The sequence below is a fragment of the Trichechus manatus genome, unplaced genomic scaffold (genome assembly GCF_000243295.1).
Source record: "Trichechus manatus latirostris isolate Lorelei unplaced genomic scaffold, TriManLat1.0 scaffold00020, whole genome shotgun sequence".
Lineage (NCBI taxonomy): Eukaryota > Metazoa > Chordata > Mammalia > Sirenia > Trichechidae > Trichechus > Trichechus manatus.
Genome location: NW_004443956.1, coordinates 7560012 through 7585244, shown reverse-complemented (window position 1 = coordinate 7585244; position 25233 = coordinate 7560012). Strand labels below are relative to the sequence as shown.

Sequence of the window (25233 nt, the reverse complement as noted above, 5' to 3'; positions counted from 1 at the left end):
CAGCCACACTGGCTTCATTCGTTCACTGTGTTGAGTGCCTATTGTGTGCAAAGCCAGCCATGTTCCGGACAAAGTAGAGCATACTGCAGGGGATCGAGAGCACTGACAGGGAGCGGGTTGGGATTTCGAATAAGTTTATAAGGGTCGTTATGTGCCCTGGGGTCGGTTCTGACTCATAGCGACCCTATGTACAACAGAACCAAACGCTGAGTGGTCCTGCACCATCCATGCTATATCTGAGACCATTGTTATAGCCACTATGTCAGTGCATCTTGCTGAGAGTCCTCCTCTTTTTTACTCACCGTCTACTAGGCATGATGTCCTTCTCCAGGGACTAGTCCCTCCTGATAACATGGCCAAAATACATGAGATGAAGTTTCCCCATTCTCCCTTCTGAGGAGCATTCTGGTTGTACTTCTTCCAAGAAAGATTTGTTCATTCTTCTGGCATTCTGTGGCATAATATTCATCACCAGTGCCATAATTCAAAGACATCGGTTCTTCAGTCTTCCTTATTCATTGTCTAGCTTTTGCATGCGTATGAGGCGATTGAAAATATCATGGCTTGGGTCAGGCGCACGTTAGTCCTCAAAGTCAGATCTTTGCTTTTTAACCCTTTACAGAGGTCTTTTGCAACAGATTTGCTCAGGACAATATTTCGTTTGATTTCTTGACTGCTGCTTCCATGGGTGTTGATTGTGGATCCAAGGAAAATGAAATCCTTGACAACGTCAGTCTTTTCTCCATTTATCATGATGTTGCTTATTGGTCCACTTGTGAGGATTTTCTTTTTCTTTATGTTGAGATGTAACCCATACCAAAGGCTGTAGTATTTGACCTTAAGTAAGTGCTTCAAGTCCTCTTCACTTTCAGCAAACAAGGTTGTGTCATCTGCATATGGCAGGTTATTAGTGAGTCTTCCTCCAATCCTGATGCCGTGTTCTTCTTCGTATAGTCTAGTTTCTCGGATTATTTGCTCAGCATACAGATTGAATAAGTATGGTGAAAGTATACAGCCCTGATGCACACCTTTCCTGATGTTAAACCGTGCAGTATCCCCTTTTTCTGTTTGACCAGCTGCCTCTTGGTCTATATACAGATTCTGTATGAGCACAATTAAGTGTTCTGGAATTCCCATTGTTCACAATGTTATCCATAATTTGTTATGATCCACAGAGTCAAATGCCTTTGCATAGTCAATAAAACACAGGTAAACATCCTTCTGGTATTCTCTGCTTTCAGCCAAGATCCATCTGACATCAGCAATGATACCCATTGTGCCATGTATTCTGAATCCTTCTTGAATTTCTGACAGTTTTCTGTTGATGTACTGCTGCAACCATTTTTGAATTATATTCAGCAAAATTTTACTTGTGTGTGATATTAATGATATTGTTCGATAATTTCTGTATTCTGTTGGATCACCTTTCTTTGGAATGGGCGTAAATATGGATCTCTTCCAGTTGGTTGCCCAGTTAGCAGTCTTCCAAATTTCTTGGCGTACACCAGTGGGCACTTCCAGGGTTGCATCCATTTGTTGAAACATTTCAATTGGTATTCCATTAGTTCCTGGAGCCTTCTTTTTTGCCGACACCTTCAGTGCAGCTTGGACTTCTTCCTTCAGTACCATTGGTTCTTGATCATAGGCTACTTCCTGAAATGGTTGAACATGGACCAATTCTTTTTGGTACAGTGACTGTGTATTCCTTCCATCTTCTTTGGATGCTTCCTGCGTCGTTCAGTATTTTGCCCATAGAATCTGACAATATTGCAAGTCTTGAATTGAGGCTTGAATTTTTTCTTCAGTTTTTTCAGCTTGAAAAATGTTGAGTGTGTTCTTCCCTTTCAGTTTCCTAACTCGCAGTCTTTCTAAATTTCTTTATAATACAAGCATACCTCGGAGATACTGCACTTTTGGTTCCAGATCAACACAATAAAGCAAATATCGCAATAAAGCATTCACATGAATTTTTTGATTTCCCAGTGCATATAAAAGTTTTGTTTACACTATACTGTAGTCTTTAAGTGTGTAGTAGTATTATGTCCAAAAAACAATGTACATACCTTAATTAAAAAATACTTTATAGCTAAAAAATGCTAACAAGCTTTCAGCAAGTCATCATCTTTTTGCTGGTGGAGGATCTTGCCTCAGTGTTGATGGCTGCTGACTGATAATGGTGGTAGTTGCTAAAGGATGGGGTAGGTGTGGCAATTTCTTAAAATAAGACAACAGTGAAGTTTTCTGCATTGATTGACTTTTCCTTTCATGAAAGATTTCTCTGTAGCATGCAATGCTGTTTGATTGCATTTTGCCCAGAGTAGAACTTTTTTTAAAGTTAGAGCCAATCCTCTCAAACCCTGCTGCTGCTTTATCAACTAAGTTTATGTAATATTCTAAATCTTCTGTTGTCATTTCAACAATGTTCACAGCATCTTCACCAGGAATGGATCCCATCTCAAAAAACCACTTTCTTTGCTCATCCATAAGAAGCAACTCCTCATCCATTAAATTTTTATCAGGAGATTGCAGCAATTCAGTCACATCTTCAGGCTCCACTTTTAATTCTAGTTCTCTTGTTATTTCCACCACATCTGCAGTTACTTCCTCCACTGAAGTCTTGAAGCCCTCAAAATCATCCATGAAGGTTGGAATCAACTTCTTCCAAACTTCTGTTAATGTTGATATTTTGACCTCCTCCCATGAATCACGAATGTTCTTATGGCTTCTAGAATGGTGAATCCTTTCTGCAAGGTTTTCAATTTATTTTGCCCGGATCCATCAGAGGAATCACTATCTATGGCAGCTATAGCCTTTTGAAATATATTTCTTGAATAATAAGACTTAAAAGTCAAAATTACTCCTTGATCCATAGGCTGTGAAATTGATGTTGTGTTAGCAGGCATGAAAACAGCATTAATCTCCTTGTACATCTCCGTCAGAGCTCTTGGGTGACCAGGTGCATTGTCAATGAGCAGTAATATTTTGAAAGGAATCTTCTTTTCTGAGCAGTAGGTTTCAACAGTGGGCTTAAAATATTCAGTAAACCATGTTGTAAACACATGTGCTGTCATCCAGGCTTTGTTGTTCCATTTATAGAGCACAGGCAGAGTAGATTTAGCATAATTCTTAAGGGTTCTAGGATTTTCAGAATGCTAAATGAGCATTGGTTTTAACTTGAAATCACCTGTTGCATTAGCCCCTAACAAGAGAGTCAGCTTGTCCTTTGAAGTTTTGAAGGTACGTATTGACTTCTCTCTAGCTATCAAAGTCCTTGACGGCGTCTTCTTCCAATATAAGGCAGTTTAATCTACACTGAAAATCTGTTGTTTAGTGTAGCCTCCTTCGTCAGTTATCTTAGCTAGATCTTCTGGATAACTTGCTGCAGTTTCTACATCAGCACTTGTTGCTTCACCTTGTACTTTTATAAATGTTATGGAGATGGCTTCTTTCCTTAAACCTCATGAACCAACTTCTGCTTGCTTCAAACTTTTCTTCTGCAGCTTCCTGACCTCTCTCATCATGCATAGAATTGAAAAGAGTTAGGGCCTTGCTCTGGATTAGGCTTTGGCTTAAGGGAATGTTGTGGCTGGTTTGATCTTCTATCCAGACCACTAAAGCTTTCTCCATATCAGCAATAAGGCTGTTTTGCTTTCTTATCATTCATGTGTTCACTGGAGTAGCAGTTTTAATTTCCTTCAAGAACTTTTCCTTTGCATTCACAACTTGGCTAACCAGTTGGCACAAGAGGCCTAGATTTTGGTCTGTCTCAGCTTTCAACATGCCTTCCTCACTAAGCTTAATCATTTCTAGCTTTTGATTTAAAGTGAGAGACGTGCAACTCTTCCTTTCACTTGAACACTTAGAAGCCATTGTAGGGTTATTAATTGGCCTAATTTCAATATTGTCATGTCTCAGGGAATAAAGACGCCCGAGGAGAGGGAAAGAGATGGGGGAACAGTCGTTTGGTAGAACAGCAGAACACACACAACATTTGTCAGTTAAGTTTGCTGTCTTATATGGGCGTGGTTCATGACACCCCAAAATAATTACAGTAGTAACGTCAAAGATCACTGATCACAGATCACCGTAAGAAATATAATAATAACGAAAATTTTGAAATATTGTGAGAATAACCAAAATGTTTCACGGAGACATGAAGTGAGCACATGCTGTTGCAAAAAATGGTGCTGATAGACTTGCCCTATGTAGGGCTGCTACAAACCTTCGAAAAACACAGTTCCTGCGAAGCACAATAAAGCAAAGTACAGCAAAACGCGGTATGCCTGTACTTTACTTTGTCTTTTCGAGCTACCTTTTGAAATCTTCTGTTCAGCTCTTTTGCTATATCATTTCTTCCATTTGCTTTAGCTACTCTACATTCAAGAACAAGTTTCAGAGTCTCTTCTGACATCCATTTCCATCTTTTCTTTTTTAACTCTGTCTTTTTAATGACCTTTTGCTTCCTTCATTTATGATGTCCTTGATGTCATCCCATAACTTGTCTGATCTTTGGTCGTTAGTATTCAGTGCGTCAAATCTATTCTTGAGATGATCACTAAATGCAGGTGGTATACACTGAAGGTCGTACTTAGCTCTCACAAGGAGAGTTGTAGAAAATAAGGCAGAGAGGCAACAGGACAGTGGGCGGAGTTCTCTGTTCTTAACTTTTGTAAGATCCACCTGGAGGGCTTGTTAAAATGGATTTCTGGACCCCACTTCCAGAGATTATGATTCAGTGGATCCTAGATGGGATCTGAGAACTTGCGTTTCTAACGAGCATTCTGCATAGTACTGGTACAGGGACTTACAGGCCATTATAAGTGGTTTGGTTTTTCTCAGAAGTCAAAAGGGAGCTATTACAGAGTTTTGTGTTTATGTTTTTGTTTTTTTGCAGAGGAGTGACATAATCAGACATATTTTACGAAGATTAGTCACTGTATTGAAATAGCCTGTAAGAGAGCAAAGACAGAAAACAGAAGACTGAAATAGGAGACTAATTCAATAATCCAATGCAAAATGATGGCTTGAATAAGGTGGTAACAGTAAAGGTGGTGAGAATTGGTCCGATCCTGGATATATTCTGAAGACAGAGCCAACATTTCTTGATGGAATGGATGTAAGGTATAGGGAAAGAAAGGAGTCAAAGATGACCATGGTTTTTCAACCATATGAAGACCATTTTTTTACCTAAAGAAATGGTCATTTCATCTGTTTCAACCTAATGGAAGGACAGAGTTGCCAACTACTAAGATGGAGAGGACTGTGGGAGGAGCTGGTCTGGAGAGGACGATGGACATATTACATTTGATATGGCTGCAGTCTGCCGAATGGAGATGTCAAGTTAGGCAATTGGATGAGTCTGGAGTTTGGAGAAGTCTGGGCTGGGGCATTTAAATCCATGAGACTGGGTAGGATCACCAAGGCCCTGAGTATAAATAAAGAAGATCAAGCTCTGAGCCTTGAGGCGCACTGACATTTTAGAGAGGGAGGAGAGGAGAAAACTAGCAAAGAAGACTGAGAAGAAATGACCAGAGAAGTAAGAGGAAAACCAGATGAGTGTGAATTTAAAATTGGAAGCCAAGTTAAAAAAAAAAAAAGTCTTAAAAAACCCCTCGTTGTTCCTTAGGAGTCCCTGAGTAGCACAAACAGTTAAGCATGGGGCTATTAATGAAAGGCCGGTGGTTTGAACCCACCATGAGGCATCTCACAAGAAAGACCTGACAGTCTGCTTCTGAAAGTTCACAGCCTTGAAAACCCCATGGTGTTCAGTTCTGCTCTGCAACACGAGGTCGCCATGAGTCGAAATAGACGCAATGGCAACTAGTTTGGGTTTTTTAGGGGAGATTGCTGTACCTTGAACATGCCAGGCTTGTTCACACCTGAGGGCTTTTGGGCTTTGCTAGGATGCTCTTCCCATGAATAACTGCAGATCTCACTCCCTCAGCAGCTTCCCTCAGCAACTTCAGGTCTGTGTTTAAATGTCAGCTTCTCTGTGAGCCTTTGCCAAACATTTTATTTAAGATTAGGACGGTTGCCTGACATCTAGTTGGTACTCCAGCTGTGTATGTCAAGTGAATGGTGAGCCTGTAACTCCTTTGGTTCGACTGGAATTCCAGATGAGAGGGTACTAAAGACCTGTTATTCAAGGTGTGGTGTGGTCCATGGACCAGCAGCAGCATCACCTGGGAGTTTGTTAGAAATGCAGAATCTTGGGCACTGCCTCATACCTTTGACACTGCCCCACACTCTGCATTTTATTTGTGTGCCCATTAAGGTTTGCATCCAATTTTGTATTCAGATCTCTGTGTATGGCAAGAAGACAACTCTCAGATGGCAATGACCCGGAATAAGAGGTCAAAGCTATCAAAATCAGATCTCTTTAATGATTGTTTCTGTATTCAGTCAGAAGTTGTCATCAAACATTTTTCTTTTTAAACTGTGTGGATAAGCTTTCAGGAATATCTTATACAGTTATCCAAGTGAATGAATTCCTTCTTAGTTTTATTTTGAATTGTCCTAAGCCAGGAGTGAATATAAAGTGTATGGTGGCTGGCACATGGTGACAATCGCGAGTGAATGGATGTTAATCTTGCTATTTAATATGACATACCAGTGCATAGTGACTGGTACCATCCTCAGCATGCAGTACCTCTGAAGGCATGGTTTAAAGTGAGTGATGGATCAGGCTTATTGACTCTTCCTGCTTCTTCCTCATAGGAACATGATTCTGAAAGTGGCGTTTTTATTCTTGGATTGTAAATACTCTGCAGGCAGACGGCTACCACTCGTAAATCTCTCCCACTTCTATTTGGCCAAGATGAAAACTTGATGTTCTTTTTATACTCATGATCTTTGACTTATTTAGTCTGAGAGAGAAGAAAAGAATGTATGTATTTGGAATTTTCTTATGAAAATACCTTCTTTATTTTTTTTCTGAAGCTACTAAATATTGTTTATCCTAAAACGAAAGTATGCCAGCCTTGCAGTTTATAATAAACACCCTGTTTTATAGGCCATTAGCTAAGGACAGAAAACTTGTTAGGAAATTTTTGGTAGGATTGGTCTAGTTTATTATATTAAAATTTCGAAAAAGAAGATTTGCTCTCCTTTGCTTTTGTATACATTTGTAACTCGTTTCCCCAGAATTCAGAAGCCTAATGGTCCTTCGACTCAGTGGCAGTGGGTTTGGTTTTTGGTTTTTGGAGTGGTCCTATGAAGAAGTTTGGCAAGAAGTGGTATGAAAGTTTATAGGCCAATCAATATGTGATATAAATTAATATATAGTTGTGTGTGTACCCATAGAGTAATGTGAGTACACCTCTGGGTGTACACAGTTTTATCTTTCCCTCTTTGTCCAGTTAAAGTCCTGATTCAAAACTGAGCAACAGTGAGGGTGTTCCAGTACTTTGCCACTGGGGAAAGAATAAGGGAGACCGGAGATGATTTCTGACTCTGGCAAGTCTTTTAACTGTCTTCTTGGGATTTTTATTTCTTCTTTAAAAATGGAATAATTATGCCCAGCCAGTGTTCTCACATGGGTGTTTGTCCATACAGGAGATATGAAAAAACAACTGTAAACTTATATATACATATACCATTTCTCTTTATAGAAGTCATCTCATTCTTCCCTCCAAATCTTGCAAAACTTCTGTTTAATAGGAGAGCTCAATTCTAGCTTGATAAAGCTTTCTTATAGAGCAGGAGTCAGCAAACTCCTTTTTTTTTTTTTTTTTTTGCGCTAAGAACCAGATAGTAGAGATTTTAGGCTTTGTGGGCTATACTGTCTCTGTCACAACTTCTCAACTCTGCCCTTTTAGGGAGAAAGCAGCCTTAGACAGTATGTAAACTAATGGGTGTGGCTTCGTGTCAATAAAACTTTATTTATGGACATTGAAGTTTGAATTTGATAGAATTTTCATATGCCAAGAAATACTGTTCTTTGGATTTTTTTCCCTCCACCGTTTAAAAATGTGAAAAACCATTCTTAGTTTATAAGCTGTATAAACATAGGCAGTGCGCCGGGTTTGGCTGGTGGGCTAAACCCTGTAATAGAGGGAAGGCATTGGGCTTATCAACCTCAATCACATCTACCCTTTCTTTACTTATAAGTGTTCTTATTTTTGCTTTTTGTCTGCATCTGGTTTTGATTCTTCTCTTTTAGGGCAGGATTCCTATCCTTATTGTTCTTATTTTTTGTTAATTTTTATTGGGCCTTTACTGAATAGACACTTTTGTGCAGACTGTACAGAATATAAGACTGTGTTTGAGAATATCCGTTCTGGGCTTGTGACTTTGTTGTTATCGTAGCTGTTGCTTTTTGTGGGAACCATGTAATTCTGAGACTGAAAATAACCTTGGTACCTACCAGATGTGACTTTGTCCAAGTCATTTTTAAAAAGCCAGTTTTCTCTGTTTTACCATTATTTTTTAGGGATTATGATTGCATAATTGACCTTCTCTATAAATTGCCTTTTAAAAACCAGTATGGAAAGTGTGGTAGTGCAGCAGTGGTGGTGGATAGCAATTGATTGAATCCCTTTAATTTTTCTTAAACTTACTGAACAAAAGGACAAATTCTCTTCCTAAACATAAGATGAGAAATCTGAGCACCTTGTTGACTTGTTAAAAAAAATAAAATCACTTATAAATGAAAAATATGGGAATCTTTGCTCAATTTTATTTAAATTCTGCTTTACAAATATTGGAGGGAGTAGAACAGTTGGTATCGGATGAGTATTCTCCCCTCCCCCATAACGAATACTGTTGCCAGCCAAGATGGCGGTATCTCCAGCCACATCTTACACTGACGTGTGATGTGCCCCAGGATCTCTTTAGAATGAAACTGATGGAAAATAACCTGTCAGTGTCACCCTGGAAGTGGCAAAGCTAACATGTAACAGTGAGGGGGTGATCCGTTCCAATTCTCTTGCCATCACTCCAGTATCTGAATGCAGATAGGAAAGAGCGAAAAAGATAGTCGTAGTACAAGGAAGAAAAGTTTCAAAGCCTTTGAATTTTTGCCGTCTAAGATGGCCGTGGAAACCCTGGTGGCGTAGTGGTTAAGTGCTATAGCTACTAGCCAAAAGGTCAGCAGTTCGAATCCACCAGGCGCTCCTTGGAAACCCTGTGGGGCAGTTCTGCTCTGTCCGATAGAGTCGCTATGACTCTGAATTGACTCGACAGCAATGGGTTTGGTTTTTTGGGGGGAAGATAGCCGTACGTATACTATATTTGTGTGAAATATAAATTGTATCAATAAATACTGTATTGTGATAGAACACAGCGTATTATAGCTTTATTTTGTGGGTCTGTGCTTCAAGTGCTCAGCAGCATTTAACTTTTGTTATCAGAATTCCTTGACCTGGGTTATTGGTTTGAAGTTCAAAAACATGCAAACAAAAAATACCAAAACGTCATGAATTTGTTTGTGTCCTCTTTAATGCTACATATTTGTAGTCTCATTTGCATGCTTGTGTGATTGGATATTTAAAAATTAACTAAAGGTAAGTTGTTAACCGAAAAGCTGTGATTTAGGATGGCTGAAGACAGAGAATTGTGCATTATATTTATGCTACTTTTAAAATTGTCAAAGGGCTGTAAAGCCTCACAATAATGCTAGGTATACATTAGGGCAGGGCTTAGCATCTTCATCTAGCATCTTCTGGATGAAGGAAGCAAGACATTAACTGTATTTTTACACAAATAATGTGCACCTTCTATGTTTATTTGCCAATGGAACCGTCCCCTCCCCCCATGTATTTTTGTAGTGCACTATACTACCTTTTTTTTACAGCAACATGTAAAAAAAAATGGCATAGCTGCACCTAAGAAAATACCTTGCAGGGGAAGGGTGCAGTTGGCAAGCACATAGAAGGTGCACGTTATTTGCATAAAAATCATACCTTCTACCGTATTTTTATGCAAATACAGTAGAAGGTATGTCACTCACTGATACACTGTGGTGAGCGACATGGTCAAGATGGGGTGGTGATGATTGTAAAGTACTCACTCACTGTGTTCTAGATCAGCAGTTCTCAAAATTGTGATCAGAGCGCCCTGTGGTTTTCTAAGACCTTTTTCGGGGTTCACTTAGCTCAAAACTATTTTCATAATAATATTAAGATGTCTTTTTGCCTTCTTCAGTCTTATCTCACAAGCGTACAGTGGAGTTTTCCAGAGGCAACAAGACCCGTTTAGATGTCATTGTTCTGCAGCTAATGGAATGTGTGCTTGTATGTAATCTTGTGTTTTAAGCATTTCTCAGTCTTAATTCCTCATATGGCAAATATTGATAGATTAACCCATACAAACAATACATTTTAAGAGTGTAAAAGTTTGAGACAAAAATGTTTGAGTGCCACTGTTTCGGGATACTTTGTTAAGCCCTTTAGAGGCATGATCTCCTTTAATGCTGAGACCACCCTATGAAACAGGCCCTATTACCATCCCCATTGTGCACATGAAGAGACAAGGCCTGGAAAAGTTAACTGACTTGCAGAAGGGCACACAGGAGTAAGGGAAAAAGTCAGAAGTCGAGCCTGGGTTTCAGGTTCTTAATTACTCCACTGACTGCTAACAGGCACTTCCACTGTCTCTCGGAGAAGCGGTAGGAATCACCTGGATTTTGACACTGACTTCTCAGAACAGGAACTTCTACTCAGAACCTGGGCCACAATCCCCAACTGCCTCCAGGAATGTCAATATGAAGATTATGCTTGTGGACAGTATAAAGCAAAGGCCGCATTCCAGTGGCTTATGGGCTGAACCTAGCCCACAGATGTATTTGATTTGGCTTGTACAATGTGAAAAATAAAACAATTCCATGTCAGTTTTTTAAACTGGGGGAGTTCACTTAAAAAGGAAGTTCACATTGCCAGGTACCCTCAAAATATGAGAATATCCATCTAGACTGGGCTTATAGTCCCACATTGCTACAATCAACTGCAGCTTTTATCAGCTATTCCTTTTAGATGAGAAACATGTCTTCTAGTTTTCCACAGCCCTCACCACTCCCTATTACTTACCCCCAGCTCCTGTGTTTCATTTACATTACCTGTTTGAGATGTTTGGGTTTGAAACGGTTGGAAATGTTCTCTCTACTACATAGTGTTTATAGGCCATCTGCTCTCAACTTACTTGAAAACTAAAAAGACACTGACAATAAAAGAGCAAAATACATCCCATTCTGCTTACCCAAACCTGGATGTAGTGAAGACCTCACTGACAATGCCAAATAGAGACCAAGTTGCATCTTTCCTTACTAACGCATAAAATTCTGATTCATTAAAGAATAAGGATCTGCAAGTGAATTAACATTTATTTTTAAATGTGTAGCTCTTCTTTTTTTAAGTGTAATCGTGAAATAAGCACATTACACCCATTGCCCTCGTTTTATGTTTATTTTAGTAATGTCTATTGTCCTCATCATTATCATGTCTGGACCCTTTATGAAACTTAAAATGTCTCTGTGAACCTCCGTGTGCATGTTAGATCAGTCATTTGAAGCAATCTGAGATTGTCAGCCTAAGGGGCTTCGTTAGCCTGGGCATTTAGACAAAATTATTGAATTTCAAATCTTTATGGTTAAAATACCTCTCCACTTCATATTTGTTTGCTTTCTTTTTCTCTTGCCTTACCCCCCAGACTGTAAACCCCGTCAAGCTGGTAATCCTGTCTGCTTGTTTACAATGTATATTCTGTGCCTTACACACTGTTTAGCATGTAATTATAGTAGATAATGGAAAGAGCAAATGAATGAATATATAAATGCACCAGATGTATGTATGATAACTCTTAATTCTTCTCTAGTCCTGAGAGAATATACTGAGATTTTCAGTAATATTTTCCATGTTTTCTAATTTGAGGGTTAAATTGTAGAGAGATTTCTTTCTTATTTTCCAGGTAAATATTTATGCATTGCTGTATGTGTATGAATATGCATATATATGTGCATATCTGCATATACACGGTGTGTGTATGTTTGTGTGTGCATGTATATTTATTTTCCCATTCTATTTAGAGTAGTTCCCCTCTTCCTAATGAGAGGTCAATAAGCAAGTTACATAGCAATCCAGCATAGAATAAGATGCATATTGAGACCAGGAGGCAAGATGAGGCTGTTGAACTTGAAAGCTCAGCAGAGAGGCTCCACCATACTAAAAGAGGTCTTCCTGCAGTCGGAAGTGGCAGTTGTCGACCATTAGGAAAGTCTCATATGTAATAGTAGCTTTTAGGCCATGTCTCCTCCAATGGGGGCATCCAGCTCTTAACCTATTGCTGAAAGAGAAATACCATTGTCTATTAATACTACTGGAACTAAAGATGAATAGTGAATTGGCCTTGATCTGACAGTGAGTTTGACTTTGATAGCTCATCACTTTAAAAGGTTCTTTTATATTTATGAAAAAAAAAGCATGACGTCAAGCCAGGGGACAAAATTGATATCAATAAGACTAAACTTGTAGGGCTTCAAAAAAAAAAAAACCCCTTGTGTGAACGGTTTTCTTTTTTTTTTTTTACATGCATAACTAATTAGCTTAGGTTATTATAAGCAGGGCTGCTGTGATACAGTTTCCGGTGGTGTCTCGGGATACCTTGTTTATAGTGCCTTCTCTATGCCAGTCAGTCTTCGCATTGGAATTATAGCAAGTAGAGTGAGTGAATAGTCTACCGTTTCTTGCTGGATTGGGGCCATCTAAAACATTGTAATGCTGGAAATGCTAGAATATAATCACTATCAGGTGAGCTTTATTCTTATTCAGCCTCTGAAATATAGTGCAATAAATTGAGGAATTCACTGTCCGTATGTTTGGAATAGACACACTGTTTTCAATAAGTACAAGACTATTATTTTAATGCTGTTTATTGTTTGATGCCATGAGAAGTAATTCCGTGTAGTTTTGAACAAAGTAAATATTAGTAAGGTGTTTTTTTTTCCCCCACTATGTGGCTATGCTCTCTCCATCAGCTCCTGTTAATAGCTCATAAGATTAAATTGTGTTTATTAAGAAAAAGGTAACTTTAAACAGGATAGCTTTGATTTGAAAAAAGAAGCATTTCTAACTCTGTAATAACGTTTTTAAGAAAGGAAGACAAATATCCCGGTGGTTTGTTAATTGTCATACCTTTTAAAACATATACATGTGAGTGTTACGTATTTGAAAGAAACTGCATAATGTGGAATTGCTTTTTACATTGAGTTCCTTCTTAATTAAAATGTTGACTAATCATGTCCAAATGAAAATGGGAGGAATTAATCCACAACTAGTTAATTTAATCATCAAAGTGTTTGTTTATTTTCAACAACCGTTTTACAGTTGGCTCTTAAGGAGGCTTTAAAAAAAAAAAAAAAAACAGAAAGCTGTTGTCTGCCAAAGAAAGTGAAGTAAATTGAGTTATGCTGCTTCTTCTCACTTGTTGTTTTGATCTTAATAAACTCTTTCAGGTGTGCTGGGGAACTTTTTGCCCTACTGATAGTTGCAAACTTTGAATGACTAGACATGGGAAGAAGGGCACAGGGTTTTAAAGAAATGTGCAGTCCATTAGGGAAATAAAACAGGGCAAAGTATCACCCCAAATCCTGAGATTTGGACTTTGAACTTCAGTAATATCAAAATCCATCAGCACAGTGCCTGGTACATTAACAGGGGCTTAATAATGTATTTTCTTGGTGGCTTGGTCTGTCTCATGTTTGTGCCTGATAGAGAGCTGTGGGAGGCTAAAAATAACACCGCTGTCTCTCTTCTCTCTATGGCCGTGTTCAGGTGCAGACCCACCTTGAAAACCCCACCAAGTACCACATTCAGCAAGCCCAAAGGCAGCAGGTAAAGCAGTACCTTTCTACCACTTTAGCAAATAAACATGCCAACCAAGTCCTGAGCTTGCCATGTCCAAACCAGCCTGGCGATCATGTCATGCCACCTGTGCCCGGGAGCAGCGCACCCAACAGCCCCATGGCTATGCTTACACTTAACTCCAACTGTGAAAAAGAGGTAATTCATGTCTCCTCTCCTCTCCTCTCCTGTTTTCTTAAACTAAATGACTGTCTGTTGGATATTATTCCTGCACTTAACCAGGGACTGTATAGTTGATCCGTGTGGCCACCTTCTCTGGCCTTTGTCTCAGATTTGCCAACATGGCGGCCCACAGCTTCTTGTTGCCGCCTCTGGGTTATTGGGTTCATGGCGCAAGAGGGAAGCCTAACCCGTTCCTAGTAGAACACGGAGGCGAGGATGCTTTATCTCTCAACTCATTTCTCCTTCATTAGCTGAATGCTGTCTTCTCTTCAATGCCTTTCCATTTACGAAGCAGTGAAAGTGCAGAGAGAGAAGGGAAGGTGGAAAAGGAAAAGCAAAAATAGAAAAGGTGTGGGGCAGGCGGTTAGAAGTTCCTTTTGTTGTGAATGTCTGGAATATTATTTTTATTTGTCCCTGAGTTGGGGGGCAAAAAAACAAAAACAAAAACAAAAAAGCAGCACAGAACATGCGTGGATGGATTTGAATAATATAGCAGATGAGAATTTAACAGAAATGCAAAGGTTTAATTCAGTTTCATTATAAAATTGCCGCTGCCCATTGAATCTGCTTTTGTTTTGAAAGGATGGATTGGAGATGAGACGCAAGCACACCTTCAAGCTAATTGTTGTATCAAAATTTGAAGCATAAAAATACCTGGGAGGAGAATTGCAATTTAATGCCTGTTATTTCCAAATTATGAGATAATGTAAATCTCGTTTTAACAGAATTATATGTACTCTGAAATATTTGTGATTTCAGAGGTGACTTCTAAAGTTTGGTTGATTTTCATTTCTGGAGTGACTCAGTCTTTTCCCCCGTGTGCAAACCAAACACTATGTTTTTCCCTGTCTGTGTTTGTCATTTATCAAGATGATTGGTTGGAAGTTCCTCATTCATTATGTCTTCTTTGGGCCAGATTCCACTTTATTTGAAAGCTTAGTTTATCTTGTTGCTGTGCTATCAGCCTCGTGTGAAATGTCATCGAAAAATAACTTGCGAATCCAAGTCATGGGCTGTTTTTGCTTGTGTTTTTGCAGGGGTTTTATAAGTTTGAAGAACAAAACAGGGTGGAGAGTGAGTGCCCAAGTATGAACACACATTCGAGAGCGCCATGCATGCAGGTATTGGATGACTCGGCAGCCCAAGGATGTAACACTTCATAATGAGAATCTATATTTGTTACTGATCACACCTTTGTGATGACTTAAGAATTTTTCTTCCCCCATTGGTTTTTTTTTTTTTTTTTTTAAATAGAAAAGACTGTGAACAGGGCCATTTTCTTCATAGTGTCTCATGATTAAATAATTACTAGGGAAATTAAACTTAAGATACATTTTTCCTCTAAGTTGCTTTAAGTCCTTAAAAAGTGCTTAAAATACATTTGTTTTAATAAATAAAGTTTAAAATGCTGTACTTCTTTGAAATACTATCACTGATACATGCCATGCAGATTTGCAGGGCAGCAAATTTCCTAGGATATTAGTAAAACCAAAATGTGTGTTTTTGTGATATCGGTATTGTTTTATAAAGTGGAATCTCATGGAGCGTATATTTTGAAACTTTCTTTTTTAATTTAATAATGTTTCTTGGACATTTTCTCAAGTCATTAAAGATTCTCCTACAGTATCCCATTTAATCAATATGTAAGTTATGACAGGGCTATTTACTAATATGTTTATGTGTATATTTGTGTATCTGAGAGAGGAGTGATAAGCAACAAAAATTTTCTTGCCCTTTTTTCTTTTCTATTTCTTATCAACTTACATTACTTTTAACATAAGAGAAAAAAAATTGTTTTAAAAGTTCTGTCACACCAAGCCCACTAATTTTATTCCCCTAAAAATAAATATTTCCAACGAAAGGTTGTTTACAAGTCCCCTGGCTCATTTGCCTGTTTCCCCACTCAGTTAGAAAATTGTCTCCTCTTAACAACAAGTAAGACCAGGGTATCTAGCAATGGAAACTAATAAACAGAGCTACTAACAGTGATTCACAGCCTGCCTCCAATTACGCTTCTGAGGATTCACTTAAAAAGATCATTTATTGAGTGTTTACTGCATTGCTGGCACTGTGAGCACTTCATATGCCATAGCCTGAAATTTTCACGTGAGTCTCATAAGCCAGTAAGTATTATTAACCCCCACTTCACAGATAAGCAAACTGAGGCTCTTAAAGCTTAGATGCTTTGCCTCTAATTTAGAAAGTGGGAGAGCCAGGATTCGAGCCCAAGCCCCATGTCTTTCAGAGCCTGTACTCTTTAGTGGAACTGGCAAGGGGATACTCCCTCTGTGTTCTGAAATTTCATTGTGCACTTATGAAACACTATTAAGACCGAAGCATGTGTGCGCGCGCGCGCGCACACACACCCACACACCCACACCCACACACACACCCACACCCACACACACACACACACACACACACACACCAGCTCAACTACGTTAGGTGTTTATGAAGAAAATGTTTTCACAGTCTTGTCTTTGCAACTGCTGCAATGCACATGTAATCATCGTTGTTTATTATCATAACTGATGTTTTGGTACTTCAGGAATAAAATTGATCTAGTGGGAATGTCAGCCCCACGACTGTAATGATATCCTCGTCCTGGTGTACTCCTTGGGGAGTACCCAGCACACTGGCAGCCGTACAAGGAGAAACTTATTTTACAATATCAGTGCAGGGCTAGCCAGGGTCCTGGGAGCCACTGTGCCCCACACACTCCCGTGGGAGCAAAGGGCTGAAATACCATCTGCATTTCCTTGCTCCAAGGACACATGGGAAGCAGATGGGGCAGTCTTTAGAGAAAAAAAGGAGACAGCTAACGTTTAAGATGAACAGTTTCCTAGTTCATCTTTTCTGTTTAGGGCAAGCAGTTGAGCATAGTAGTTGAGAGCATGGGTCCAGATTGTGACTCCAACCCTTCTTGCTTGGGTGACTTTGGGCGGGTTGCTCTGTCTCTTTGTGTAGCATTTATGTCATCTGGAAAACTGTAATAGTAGTACCTACCCTGGTAGGGTTATTGTCAGGGTCAATAGCTTCACCCACGGAAAAGCCCTGAGCCCGGTGCCTGACGCCTGCTAAGCACTCGCCGAATGTTGGCCGTAAATGTCATTCTCATCACCCACTCGTGTTCATAGCCCTCAATAATATTCTTATTTTGGCGGGAAGAGGAAAGTTACTTCTCAGAATCTAACTAAAGGGCATTATTGCTTTGAGTAAGAAAGAACCCTGGATTTCTTTTTTGTTTTTTTGAATTGCTTTGCACAGTTTTTGCTCACTTCCATCTCTCTTTCATTGCCCCTTTTTCTTACAGATGGATGATGTAATCGATGACATCATTAGCCTAGAATCAAGTTATAACGAAGAAATCCTGGGCTTGATGGATCCTGCCTTGCAAATGGCAAATACGGTACTGATGGCTTTCTTTCTTTTTATTTTTTTTTTAAGAAAATCTTAAAATATTTCTTGTGTTCTCCCACTTTTCCTGAGCTTGTATAACTTTGCTACTGATTCATTAGAAATTTATTATTAATAAAATGGAGCATTATCTCAGGTTTACAAAGAAGCGACTTTGACACTAGAAGACTTTCTCATGAGTGTGTCAGTGAACTCATTTTAAAGGTTTATGTTCCCTTGAGTCCAAGTCCACTTTCAGTAGGACATTAGGCCCCCCAGTTCTCCCTGACATCTAATGCCCAATGCAGTACACTGCAGCCAAAGGAAAGGCCATGGATTGTGCTATTTACAGTGGTGTTCTAGTTAGCCTGAAAAAATTAATGCAGTTTATCACGGGGGATAGAGAAGGGTTACCCCTCTTCAAATTTATCCCAATTTTAGTTAATCAACCAGTGGTCATATTTGCTCTTGGATGTTGCTACTCAATTCTAGCTATAATTTGGAGGCTGGTGTACGTGGTTTCTTTTGCTTGACTCTGTGTGGCATGTTAACTGTTTTACCAACGTCTTTCTTATTGTAGATCGCATGTGGTCCTTGTAATAATTCTGTGAGTCAAGTTGGGCTGGTATTGCTGTCCTCAGTTTTAGATTAGGAAAGGTTGGGTAGTCTTGCCCAAGATTACGTTGTCAGAGCAGGACCACCCAGTAAGTCTTTGAATGCCTAGTCCATTCTTTTTCTTTTTTCTATGAGAGCAATGCCCTGAGACTATCATATTCTTTAATAACCAGTGTTTAAAAGACCAACATCCAGTAATAAATTTCCTTGGCCAGGGAATAAGAGAGTGCTTAACTTATTTACACCAAAATCCTTTGTAAACTGAGTTTTTATTATTAGCATTTTCTTTTCTTTTTTACCCCCACCTTCATCCAGTTCTTTAAGTTCATTCACTTGCAGTCTTGAAGGATGAGGACTGAGCCTGAAATGTCAAAACTTCTTCTAGGATCTTTAGCTTTTGTCTCCTTCCCACCCATTTAAACTCACCCGTTGATTTTGGAAGAGCCACACATTCTGCTGTTCTGAAAAACGTTTCCATTCCAAACTCCCCACCCTCTTTGAGCCTATGGTTGGCTTCCTTGGAATCCTTCTGCTTCTAACTCCGTGCATCCCACAAGGCCGACTACACTTGTCAGCAGTCAAAATCCTAGTGTGAACGTGAGCAAAATACTTGGGGGAGCTTGCACTAGGGAATCTATAAATATACCCAGAGACATGGATATATTTACAATGTATTTACTCACCAGCAACATTCATTAGCAATGGCCCAGTCCTCTTGAAAGAGCTTTGCTTTGAGAGCAGTCATTTTGCCAACAGTGCCAAATGGATACCTGCGCACACTCAGGAGGATTGTAGAATCGACATGATTTTGTAAAGTCATTGCTTTTTATTTATTTTGCAATAGTGGGGACCTTTGAAGTCATCTGATCCAACCCAGTCCTCAATGCATTAATCTCCTTTTGAGTGTCCTCCATATTCCCCTGAAAAATACCTGTCATCCAGCTTCTTGAATGCCTGCAGTGAAGGGTAGGCGTTAGTATACTGTTGTCGTGTGCCATTGAGTCAATTCCGACTCATGGCGACCCTATGTGAGAGTAGAACCGCCCCATAAAGTTTCCTAGGCGGTAATATTTAGGAGAGCAGATTGCCAGGTCTTTTCTCCCACGAAACGAATGGTGGGTTCCAATCCCTGACCTTCTGGTTAGTAGCCAAGGGCTTAACCACTGCACCACCAGGGCTCTTTATTACTATACTAGGGAAGCAGAAAAACACAACTAGGAGCTGGAGACTTATGGTCAGACCTGAGTTCAAATCCTCAGTCTGCCATTACTCTGTGACTGTGCATATTACTTAGCTTCTTGAAGCCCTACATTTCCCCATCCGTAAAACGGGACTGATAATTGTACCTACCTCACAGGGTCGTCTTGCTTGTTAAAGTACATTTAGCATTTAGCATTGGAAACATAAGTTATACTCAATGAAACAGTCTCAGTTTTGTTCAGTGTAATTTATTAATTGTAATATTAGGTAATTTTGATAGTGTTTGTTCATTCAGCCGATATTCATGGAGCACCTGTAATGTGTCAAACTCTATGTTAGAGTAACGTCATACTTCATAATCAAGATTTTCCTCACAGTGAGTCTCTTTGTAAGCTCCAGGCATGAGTCTTAGTTCTACCTCATGGAGAGCATTTCCTCGTGAAGACAGTTGTCATGACCCCATACGCTTCTCTCCTTTCAGCTGAATCCCATATTTCCTCAGTGTGTCTACATTAAATTCGATGCCTCATTCTGTCATTATCTGATTGATCCTGCACCATTGTTAAGATTGATTTAGCATTTATCAAATGCCTACTATGTGGCAGCACTTGGTGAGAGGTTGTGGGTACAGGGATGAATAAGGTATGCTTCCTGCTCTCCTGGGACTTACTAGTCTGGAAGGGGGAGACCAGTTTAGCCCTTGAGTGGAGAAGGATAATGCAGGGACGGAGAGGCCATCTCAGGAGAATTCCAGGTAGGAAAGATCCCCTGGGCAGAGTTGAATTAATTCCCAGCCAGGAAAGAAGTAGCCTGTTGCCACCCTCAGAAGTCACTGATTTGGTCTCAGCATCCATTTCTCTTCTATATTCCCACTCTGGAAAACACTAAGCTTGGGCCCATCAGAGTCTCGCCAGACACGAGTGTTTCAGCATTTTGCTATTAGGAGAAGGACAGTATAGCATAGGAGTTAGGAGCACAGACTCTGAACCAGGTATCTGAATTTGATGCATAATGTTGAACGATATATTTGACCTCTCTGCCTCAGTTTCCTCATCTCTAAAGTGGGAATAATAATAGCATCTACCGCAGTAGGGTTAATGTGAGGGTTACAATAGTTAATCCATTGAAAAGCACTTCGAACAGTCTCTGCCCTGGTGAACTTTCAATAAGTGTTAGGTACGAGGTATTATTCTTGATAAATTTGAGTTTTAGTTGTCAAAACAACAAAGCTAGTATATCTTATTAACATATTTTAATTTTTTTCCCACAGCACAGTTTAAACTTAATGTTCTTAAAGTTTGACTTTTTTTTTCCTTTTTCGTTTGATTCTTTGAAATGCTTTCTTTCAAGTTAACTACTTAAAAAAAAGTGAACAGAACAGCTTAGAGAGGAAACTGTCCTAAGGGAATTGAAGTCTAGAAATAACTATTCCGAGAGCACAAGAGCCCTCTTGTACCGTCACAAACAAAGCATAAAAGTCCCAGTTTACTCTAGTTAACAGTGCTCAATTGATAGTCAGAGAAGGGGGCCATCCAGAGAGAAAAAAATAATAACATTTTACAATTATCGTTTACTTGGAAAAATATTCATTTTGGTGGAGCAGAATATTGAAGAACATGATTCAGATCGAGTTGGGGGCCCAGACACATGAGGATCTACTCTCTCTTTGTCCCAATTAGATTGGTTTTCATTAGGCCATTGTGCAGCTTGCATGCTGGAAGCTTCCGTGGAATCTTGTCCATCAGGTTTATGTGCTGGATAAAAAGCCAGCAAGGAAGCACAGTGTCCATGTTAGCAGCAGATATTTCTCCCTCTCCCTTTGCCCCAAAGACATTATTTTGACATAATTATGATAAGTTGACTGTAGCTTTCTTTTTTTCCCCCTAGTCCAGAATTTTTCTAACCCAGAAGGGGAGCTTTCTTAATATGTATAGAAAGGAGACTAATTTGTAATTAGAAAGCCATATTATTTTGATCAGCTGTCCATTTAGTAGCTTCAACAAGTAACAGCCATTAATACAAAGAACACAGCTCCCATTAGGACAGGGTTTCTCATCCTCAGCACTTCGGACATTCTGGATACTTCTTTGTTGTGGGGCTGTCCTGTACATTGCAGAACGTTTAGCAGCATCCCTGGCCTCTACCCACTAGATGCCAGTAGCACCCCCCTTACACTCCAAGTTGTGTTCACCAAGTCAAATGTCCCCTGAGAGAGGGAGCAGAAGCACCCCAGGAGAACCACTAATTTAGGATAATGAATGATCACTTTAACCCTACAGATTCCTGCATTGCTGTGCTTAGATTTGCGTTACAGGTCTGTCAATGCAGCCTCGATAGTTGGTAATTAAACATGGCAGGTAGTTTTGTTGATCAGAGTGAAAATTAACTCTACTGTCCCAACTATAGAATGGGAATACAATACCTTTTCCCATCTTCACTCAACTTCCTAGAAAATAATAGCATTACTAATCATAGCAGCTACCAGTTACTGATCAATTAAGTAGCAAGCACTGTGTTTTTCTACTTTATCTCATTTAATTCTTACAAAACTCTGTGCGAGGTGGATGATACAATTGCCACTTTTCATACAGGGACATTAAAGCTCAGAGAGGTTAGAAAACTGGCTTAATATCACACAGCAGGCCAGTAACAGAGGCAGGATTTTTAACACGGGTCTCTGACTCCTAAGCCCAGGCTTTAAACTACACTATTAATTTGTGGATTGGAGTATCCACATTTGGAAAGTGAGTGATTGGATTTTTATTTTCTCAGGCCCAGTTGCGGATGAATTGAAAATTGCCATTTCCAGTTGGTTAATATTCAGCACATTGATAAAAGCAAGAAAACCAAACCAGTTGCTGCCAAACTGATTCTGTCTCATGGGGTCCCCATGTATGCAGAGTAGAACTGTGCTCCATAGGGTTTTCAATGGCTACGACCTTTCGGAAGATTGCCAGGCCTTTCTTCCAAGGTGCCTGTGGGTGGATTTGAACCACCATCCTTTTGGTTAGTAGCCCAGCCTTAACCATTTGTGCCCAGGGACTTCTAGCACGTTGATACTTCCTCAGATACTGCTGTTAACATGGAATATGGGCCTCTATTCAGCTGCTGCAAAAACATTAACTTTTCTTTTTGTAAAATCAGTAAGGCAACACACACAAAGAGCGTTTCTAGCTGTGTGCCTGGCCCAGAGGTGGTACCCACAGAATTAACTTTTCCTCATCAGCAAGTACTGGAAAAGCAGCTAGAGTGGGAAACCTTTTAGAGAAGTAGATGGAGGACTATAAGCTGCATTTCCAGTTGGAAATGATGTCTGACCTCAGCTGAGTACATGATGAGGGATCTTGTTATAGAGATTTTAATGCATCTCCCTTATTTGTGAACGCTGCTGTCAATCCATGCCAATCACAGTGATCCTCTCTGCAGTTAAAAAATACCAAAACCAAACCCGTTGCCCTCGATTCAGTTCCAATTCATAGCAACTCTATAGGACAGAGTAGAACTGCCTAACCCTTAACTGATGTGCCGGCAGGGCTCCTTTCTCTCTGAAGTTAAACCAAAAAAAAAAAAAACCCAAACCCATTGCCATCAAGTCGATTCTAACTCATACTGCGCTATAGGACAGAGTAGAACTGCCCCATAGGGTTTCCAAGGAGCGGCTGGTGGATTCGAACTGCCAACCTTTTGGTTAGTAGCAATAGCTCTTAACCACTGCATCATCAGGGCTCCAGCGCAAAGCTAGTCAATATGGTTGTGGGTGGTTGTAGGTGGGAGACGATGCTAAACAGTTTAACAATAACCCAAAACCCTCAGACTAACTAACCCCTTCCCGCTTCCTTTCTCTTTGGGTCTCCCCCGCCTCTTGCTCTGTCTCTCAATCTCTCTCTCCCCATCTGAGTATGTGTCTCTCTTTTCCTGTTTCCACATCTCCCCATTGTGTCTTTGTCTCTACTGATTCCCAATTTCTGATTCTCTTTTCCCTGTGTTTCGCTGTTTTTCTGTCTGTGATTCTGAATTATTAAGTGTATGTACACATATCAGCTTCCTTTCGAGTACGGTTAGAAGCTGCGTTCCTGTCTTGGACAAGCTTATAGGCAGATGTATGTTCCGTGTGGATCAATTGAATGACCTAGAGCTTTTTTTAAAAAGCGAGCTGTGCATGTCACTTACCTGTTATTTACCCCTAGCAAATGACCATAATAACACAACAGCGTGCTTTGCGTACAATTTGCATATGAAAACAAATGATTTACATTTCTAGAGCTATGGGAAGGATTTTATTTTAGGGTGTTGCATTGAATTTTTATGTTGCATTCTTAGTTTATCTATACCTAGAACTTCTCCTAAAAATCTGAAACTCCAGAAAGACAGGGGAATAAAGCTTTGGATTCAGGAGGGCTTACCAGATGTCACAGCAGCTTTATACGTTTTGCCTCCCTGGCTGGTTACCGTGCTATCTGAAACATCTGAGCGCCTTTCATTTTGTGTTAAGTTGGACAGGAATAAAACAGAACATACACAGGGCAAGACTGACCCTGAGAAGGTGACTTATCTCAAATAAAACCACTTAGTGAAATGACTGCTAATAATCAAAGTCACTTTTTATCAGTTCCTCAGCTAGAGGGCCTTTAAGTATGGCTAAAGGGCATTTCAAATGACCACAATGTATGTTTATAATGCGCGCGTGCGTGCGTGCGTGCGTGCGTGCGTGTGTGTGTGTGTGTGTGTGTGTGAGAGAGTGTGAGGGGGGTGGTACGATCTGCTGATTTGTCTGTCCTCCACCCCCACCCCAAATCATGTAAGAGCAAGTGTCCAGTTAGCCAGAAAGTATCTCGGTCTATATTTTTTCTCTCTCTCTCATCTCTTTAGCTAGGGGCTTAGTTCATAGAGAATTTATATAGAAGCCATCATAGTAGTAAATGGCTGATGGCTACCAATGAGGGGAGACACATTTGATTGCATCTTTATTTCATGGTGTGTTTTCACCTGTATGTTAGAGGCCATTGGAGAAAATGAAAGGTGCTGTGTTGTAGTATGGAGTCTCTGGTTGGCACAAACTGTTAAGTGCTTGACTTCTAGCTGAAAGCTTGGTGATTTGAACCCACCCAGAGGTGCCTCGGAAGATAGCCCTGACGATCTGCTTCCCAAGGGTCACACCTTGAAAACCCTGTGGAGCAGTTCTACCCTGCACACATGGGGTCGCCATGAGTCACAATCAACATGACAGCAACTAAAAACAATGACATCCAATGTTGTGTAGTACAGTCTCTACTAGATCCTTCTCAGTCACTATACATTTTAATCACACTTAACTGCTGTCTGAGTTTACTTTTTTTAGATGTAGAATGAAATTTAGAATGTACAGTCCTGTAAGGGAAGGGCTAAATGGCACAAAGTCTTAACCAGTAACAATAGTTGTAGGAATTGTTTCAGTGAAGCTGGAAGTGGGAACTGTTTGTGGTAGAAACAGTGATGTCATGTAAATATTTCCCCATAGTTAATATTTAGAACTTTATTTCAAAGTATAGGCAAAGAAAATATGGTGGACCTCTTATGTCTGCAAAAAAGAGAGTATGAAACTACTTCAATGAACTAGTTAAAAGGAAATACACATACAAAAAAGGAAGTCTGTGTAGAGAAACGCGCCCTGGTGGCGCGGTGGTCAGGAGCTTGGCTGCTAACCAAAACGTCGGCAGTTCAAATCCACTCTCCTTGGAAACCCTATGGGACAGTTCTACTCTGTCCTATAGGGTCGCTAGGAGTCGGAATCAACTTGACAGCAATGGGTTGTATATAGAAAAAAAAAGTGCATTACTTTAAAATATTCAGTTCAGAACTAGAGAATAAAACTTTTAAACTAGCTTGGGATAGCTTTTTCGTTTATTCTTTTTTTTTTTTTAAATGTAAAATTTTTGTTCTTTTATTGAAGTCAGTGGGCTCCCTCTTGTGGCCTTGTGAAAAATTTCACTTCTCAAGGAAAACTGGTTTATCTTTAGCAATAAGGAAA

General features: G+C 39.8%; 1 protein-coding gene across 3 annotated transcripts in view; it reads left to right on the top strand.

Moving 5' to 3' along the window:
- The window catches only part of MITF (melanocyte inducing transcription factor), a 311890-nt gene that overhangs the window by 265089 nt on the left and 21568 nt on the right, over positions 1 to 25233 (top strand). For 2 of the 3 annotated variants that reach the window (XM_004372711.2, XM_012554486.2), the window contains exons 3-5: positions 13764 to 13991; positions 15053 to 15136; positions 17329 to 17424. In XM_004372711.2, the coding sequence (XP_004372768.1) occupies positions 13764 to 13991; positions 15053 to 15136; positions 17329 to 17424 (408 nt within the window). The remainder of the gene's footprint in view (positions 1 to 13763; positions 13992 to 15052; positions 15137 to 17328; positions 17425 to 25233) is intronic. The other variant, XM_023727924.1, reaches the window with a different exon arrangement.